Source organism: Phoenix dactylifera, unplaced genomic scaffold (genome assembly GCF_009389715.1).
Source record: "Phoenix dactylifera cultivar Barhee BC4 unplaced genomic scaffold, palm_55x_up_171113_PBpolish2nd_filt_p 000046F, whole genome shotgun sequence".
Lineage (NCBI taxonomy): Eukaryota > Viridiplantae > Streptophyta > Magnoliopsida > Arecales > Arecaceae > Phoenix > Phoenix dactylifera.
Genome location: NW_024067669.1, coordinates 411,266 through 417,875, shown reverse-complemented (window position 1 = coordinate 417,875; position 6,610 = coordinate 411,266). Strand labels below are relative to the sequence as shown.

At 39.6% G+C, this 6,610-nt stretch overlaps 1 protein-coding gene across 1 annotated transcript; it reads left to right on the top strand.

Moving 5' to 3' along the window:
• The first annotated feature begins 964 nt into the window (after nucleotides 1–964).
• Nucleotides 965–5,540, top strand: LOC103710094 (protein YIPF6 homolog). Its single transcript, XM_008795709.4, has 3 exons — nucleotides 965–1,632; nucleotides 4,784–4,858; nucleotides 4,968–5,540. Exons 1-3 carry the CDS (start codon nucleotides 1,141–1,143, stop codon nucleotides 5,226–5,228), a joined length of 828 nt encoding a protein of 275 aa, XP_008793931.2. The 5' UTR covers nucleotides 965–1,140; the 3' UTR covers nucleotides 5,229–5,540.
• Nucleotides 5,541–6,610: the final 1,070 nt, after the last annotated feature.

Below are 6,610 nucleotides of genomic sequence, written 5' to 3'. Positions count from 1 at the left end.
TAGAGAATTGGAATAGATTAAATAATTGAGAGAGTGAAAATTTGAGAGAGAGAGATTGGAAGATTGAGTGGTGTGGTGAAAAAATTGATTTGGAGAGGTATATATAGTGTTGGGGGTAATTTTCGTTTCCCAAAATGCCCTCAAACTAGCTATTTTTTAGTTGTTAGGAAGGGTAAAATTGTCTTTTGGATGAAAAAGTAAAAAAAAAAATTTTAAGAAATTCAAACGGTCATTTCCATATGGCCGTTGGCCATTTGGAAATTCAAATGGTCATCATGACCGGGTCATGTGACCGTTTGAATTCAAATGGTCTTTTCATTTTTTTTTTTTTTTTGGTGTTCGAACCGGAACCGAACCGCCGGTTCCGGTTCGGTTCCATCAAACCTGCAACCTTAACCGAACCGTATTCCTTAAGGTTCCGGTTCAGTTAAGAACCGTGAGACACGGTTCCGGTTCCGGTTCTTTCCGATTCGGTTCCGATCCAGTTCTTCGGTTAGAACCGGACCATGGTCAGGTCTAGCTCAACTGCTTTGGCTTGTGCATGCAAAAGAAGTGCTATATATATATATATATTCCACCTACTCAATAAAATCGATAAAAGTATGTTTAAATTAGTTTAGCCCTTTCTCAAGAGGGACAAACGGAAAAAAAATGAAGTGCATTGTGATCATAGCTCACTAATTATCTGCACATCAATCTATGTTCCTGTATTCTCTTGCAGTGCTATGTAAACAATGCTCCATGAAAGAGTAGATGAGATGGTTCTCAATGGACAAACTCGAGTGCCAATTACGAGTCCCTTGGAGACATTTCTTCATTACATGCTGTGGCCCAATAAGTTTTTGGGTCTTACCCAAACCCAAATCAACCCAAACCTGACGGTCCAAACGAGCGAGACAAACAGACGAACACTTCGATACAAATCCACCACACCATGTGTTTTCTGCCCCGATCTTGACTTGAGTTACCTCCTAGCCTGTTTCACGCTTGGGAACAAGCAGCTACTGTAGAACCCAAGAAAAGAAAGCGCCCAGCCCCGGCGTCTTTCTCTCTAAGCCCCAATCCCTCTCCCCTTGTGCTCTCGTCTCGTCCTCGCCGGATCCGGCGGTTGCGCCACGATCGCCGCCGCGGACTGCGAAGATGTCCCACGGCGACACCATCCCCCTCCACCCCTCCTCCCAGTCCGACATAGACGAGATAGAGAATCTCATCAACGCCGGCCCCGCCACCGTCCTTCCCGCCCACCCTCCCAGCCCCCAACGGGCCTCCATCCCGGTCTCCTCCTCCCCCTTCATCCCCTCCAACCTCCCCCCTCCTCCCCCCTCGGCGCCAGCAGCCGCCTTCCAGAAGGCCCCCACTTCCACGCCGCCGAGCGTCCCCGCCGCCGAGAGCTCCCGCCGCGGCATCGCTGCCGACGGCTTCGGGTCGCCGCCCAACACGCTGACGGAGCCCGTCTGGGACACCGTCCGGCGGGATCTGTCGCGGATCGTGAGCAATCTGAAGCTGGTCGTCTTCCCCAACCCTTTCCGGGAGGATCCGGGCAAGGCGCTCCGGGATTGGGACCTCTGGGGCCCCTTTTTTTTCATCGTCTTCCTTGGACTCACTCTTTCTTGGTCGGCGTCTGTGAAGAAGGTTAGATCTCGGATCCATCTTCTCGATTGTTTCGTCCTATGGTGCTTGTCTGCTTAGATCTTCTTCTTGAAACATATAGGACGCCTAAGTAATGAGTTAGATTCGATGCCAGTAGAAATCTGTGGGACTTTAGTTCCTTATAGATCTATAGCTAATGGAAGGAACTTTGGCAGGGGGAATCATGGAAGAAGATTTAGGTTCAAACTAGTACTGATGGGATCACAATTGAATAATAGCGCAGTTATTTTTGTCCTTGAAAAGATAAGACTAACATATTTTGGAAGTTAACTGATGGCTGGAAGTCAACTAATTGTTGTTCGAGGGGAAACAATAAATTATCCATATTGAATAGGTGTTGCGAGATGGACCAAGTGAAAGAACTATGAACAAATACTTGATCAATCATTTCATCTTCCAAGGGATAAAGGGTATCTCTCTTTTTAATGATGCTACATCAATGTTGCTTAGATTAGGTGAAACTTTGGTTTACATTTTAATTTAGGGATTTTGCAAGGAATGCCACTTTTCTTTCTCACAAAGTAGGTCCCCCTTATTTGCCTTCCCTTCCCTCATCACTATTTTGAGAATATTTGGCATTTGCCTTGACCTATATTATGTGTGCATTTGTGCATCTATGAGCTATAGTGTGTATTTATTTGGGAATAGAGGCATAGTGGTCTGATAAATCCCAAAATCGACCATTTTGCACAAAAAAAAAAGGTACATAGAATAAAGATGATGATTTTTTTTTTCAAAATTGAGACAGCAAATTTCTGCAAAATCTAATTATTAATATGATTTTTTTTACAAATATAATTAAAACATTAACTTTTTGGGCTGTGATTTTACTCTGATTCATATATATTACATATTATTTTTGAGTGCCTTGAAGTGACACATTTCTTGGATATTGTTTTGCTCAATGAGATATGGCTTTAAAGTGCCCTGGGAAGATTATGGATGCGTAGTCCACCTTTTTTGTGCTTTCAGTAGTTGTAAATATGATTTTAGGAGTCAAGATTAGCCGAATCAGTGGCTTAGGTTAGATATAGGTTTCTCAGGATTCAGGTTAATATCGTCTATATACTAGGATCAGTTCATCCATCAAACTTTTGATTAGGGATTAATAAAATTTTTATATGTAGTATGTTTGGTTTCTTTCCTTTTCCGTTATGGATTTTATGTTAGATCTAGCTTTCCTCGAGCTTGAGGAATCACCCATTAGATGGAAGATTCTATCAAATCATCCCCCCTCTCTTTTCTAAAATGTGATCTTGTATTCATATCCAATTATTCATACTTTTTTAAAATCCAATCATAAAGGATTCATCTAGATTACATTGTTAGCAAGGTTAACCGATAAGAATTTTCGTTAGATGATTATCTTAAAAAAGGCTTGGATCTAATTATAATTTTGCTATTGCATTTGCCATTTCATAATTATATGGCATTCCTCCTAAAGTGAGAAAGACATGAATCTTGCAGAAATTGGTTAGTTGTATGGTAAACATATTCTTGTGATTCTTAAAGATACCTACTTGATGCTACCAAACTTCATTGTGGAGCCTGATATCAGGATTTCAAGAGTAGTTATGGAGTAGTGTATTTGGCAGAATTGATGATCAAACAAAGAAAGGGGATTTATTGTCCTCAACATGCGTTGCGATAAATCTTGGAATTCACAGTGGGATAGGAAATATTAGAACAAAGAAAGGGGATTTATTGTCCTCAATGTGCATTATGATAAATCTTGGAATTTGAGAGGGCTAGAAAGTATTTTAGGAGAATGTTATTTGACAAATGATCAGGTTTAGAGTCAAGAGAAAATAACATAAAACTTGTCATTGTGATTGAGACAAAATGACTCTATGTAAGATTTATTATGAACTGGATCAGTTAGAAAAGGGCGAGAAGGAAAAAGTTAAATATCGATGGATATGCTGGATTTTGCATGAATGTATGGATCAACATGCCAGGAATGTTTTTATAGCTAACTAGTTTCTCAAAAAAATTCTTTTTAGGGTGTCTTTTGGTGACTGGATAAAATTTGACAGGACTAGCTGTACATTATCATCAAACCCAAAGATAGTATTCTGTGTACTACTGAATAAATTAATCTTTCAACTTCACGGATTTATTTCTTGTGCTGGGTTTTGACTCAATATTCTTTAGCTTGCCATATTTGACGTATTTACATGTTTTCTACATCATTAACCATGCAGCAGTTCCTCTCGTTTAGTTTCTTGCTCCATATTCTTGATATACATCCTAATTCATAGGAAAGTGCTATGGTGTTCATTTTTTTTATGATTTCTAAATATTACATATCTTTTGTATCAAGTGCCTTTCCATGCGCAATCTCGCATTCTTTCTTGTCTCAGCTTCATGCGCATAGGGAAAATCAAATTGCACTTGAATGGCAGATCATCTGTGGCTGCTCTTTTGTTTATTTTATACCCCTCACTATGTAAAATAATTTATTCTTTCTCAGGAAACTTATATCCTTAATAATTAAAAAAATGTCGAGGGTAGCCAGACATTTGGATAAAGTAGCTGATTCAATTTTTCAAGTAGTGGATAAGTAGGCTGCCAAACTCATTTGGACTATCTTGCCTCTCAAGAGGGTGATATGGAGGCTCTAGATTTTTCCTGTGCATGTGAAGGTTGCATAGGGTTTGGGCATTCTCAGTTAGTGGTTTCATCAATGAGGCTTTATCACGATCATCTTAGAAGAAATAGTAAGTAATTTTTGGCATCAAAAAATGAATCTGTTCTCAATTCTTGGACTGTTTTGGGCTTTTCTTTTGATGAAACTATCATCCTTATTTTTCTCATTTGTGCTACTGTTTGCATTCTTCTTTTTGGCTTTTTAGGCTTATGGATCAGCAACTTCTTCCTTAGTACTTTTCCATTCCTGTTATTGTTACATTCCCCTTGGCCAATTGGAAGTTACTATACTATGTCTAAGAAAATGAAACTATATGATTGCCGTTCTGGATTTAGCTATCGGTAATGCACATTTTCACAGGATTAAACGTTAAAACTCCTGGGTTTTGAAGGTTTGATCGCTTTCTTTGAACAAGTTGTTATATGATTTGATAATTTCATTCAATGACTTTTGTGTAAAAATCCTTTTCTTTTATTGCTGCAGTCTGAAGTGTTTGCTGTTGCATTTGCGGTACTTGCAGCTGGTGCCATTATTCTCACTTTAAATGTTCTACTTCTGGTAAGCAGCTTTATCATAGTCAACTCATTTATACTATTGTGCAGCCTAATTTTTTATGGAACCTCTTCATATTTTTCTTTTCCTTTTTTTTTTTTTGTTGTGATTACAGGGTGGGCACATTATATTCTTCCAGAGTCTGAGTCTTCTTGGATACTGCCTTTTTCCTCTGGATCTTGGAGCTCTAATTTGCATGCTGAAGGACAATGTCATAATCAAGATAATTGTAGTGTCAATAACATTAGCATGGAGCTCATGGGCAGCATATCCATTCATGAGTGCAGCTGTTAATCCGAAGCGGAAGGCCTTAGCCCTGTATCCTGTTTTCCTCATGTACATCTCTGTTGGCTTTTTAATCATTGCAATAGATTAAGGAAGCAATGGGTAGTCTCTTTGTGATTTTACAGTTTGTGGGTTATCAACCTCTGTTTCTTTGAATTGCCAAGACATATAGAAGTTTACTTACATATTTACCTGTCGCAGGCTTCTTCTGTCTCATCTTATAGTTTGACTTTGTTGTTTAGAGACTCATACAGTACATTTGTCTTAAAGTTGTAAAACGTTGGTTGCTGCTAGCTTCATATCTTAGAAGGTTCCATATTGTATGGAGCGGGCCTAACACCTGACCACCAGAATCAAGACGGCTGTAAGTTTTCACCTATGAAATGAGATTGAAAGGTGTCTTTGAAACTGAAATGCAATAATGTTTTTTCTTTGGAAAATATATGATCTTCTCTTTCCAGATTTGTTCTATCACTTGTCCGCGCATGTCCATGGTAATGTTTTCTAGTTGTATGAATGTCAGTTTTTTGCATGTGCGGTTATTATACTGTCCATCAATTTATCTGCCTCAACATCCTATTGCTTATGATGTCAAATCTGTCATATGCTTGATACCTCGAACATGCTGGCTCTTCGGAGTGGGCTAGGAACATTTGGGGCTCCTATTTCGTTACTATAGCGCTCTAAGTTACTCTTGTTTTTTGGAAGCCCTCACCTTCTGGTCACCTCAAGATGAATTTTGACGGTAGCACCTTGGCGAGTAGAGACAGGAGAGTTATCGGGGTTGTAATCCAGGATCACAATTCTAGGTTGATTGTGGCAGGTGGGAGGTGCACCTAGGATATGACCGCTATTGGAGCGGAGCTCAGAGTAGTGTGGGAGGGAGTCACTTATGCGAGGAGGATTTTAGGGGCAGATTGTATCATTCTGGAGGGAGACTCGACTATGGTGAATAAGTGGATCCAAGACGTTGGGCGATAGAGCGATGGTCACCCCTTACTTAGTGATATCTAAAGCTTAGTGGCTGATTGCAGCTCGTTTCAGGTGGCTTATATATTTAGAGAGGCGAACACGATAGTAGACTGAGTTGCCTCCTTCGCTGTCACCACTTGAAGGAGGTTTTGTGGGCAAAGACAAATTCTGCTTTTTTACCTTTACGTATTTTTATTTTCTCTAACACTATTGGTAGAACTCATGCACGGTTGACGTGAGCTACCATAATACTAAAAAAATAAAAATAATAATAATAAAAAAGCATGCTTGCTCTATAACAAACTTTTCTTCCCCAGCTGCAGTACCAGCTCTCGTATACTTCCCCATTTTCCGTTCTCAATGATGCAAACTTTCTAAATGCTTCGTAGCTTCCTTTCAGGTGATATTAGGCCGTAGGATAAATCCTTTCTAGGTCTATGCATGTTTTATAATTTAAAGAGCAAACAAAGGATACTTCTATTCCATATTAGTTGGTGTAAA

Bases quoted from the DNA above. Each gene is read 5' to 3' on its own strand.
- LOC103710094 (XM_008795709.4), top strand. From the start codon at position 1,141: ATGTCCCACGGCGACACCATCCCCCTCCACCCCTCCTCCCAGTCCGAC. The intron at 1,633-4,783 runs GTTAGATCTCGG...TTATTGCTGCAG, and splicing joins GGTCGGCGTCTGTGAAGAAG to TCTGAAGTGTTTGCTGTTGC. The intron at 4,859-4,967 runs GTAAGCAGCTTT...TTGTGATTACAG, and splicing joins CTTTAAATGTTCTACTTCTG to GGTGGGCACATTATATTCTT.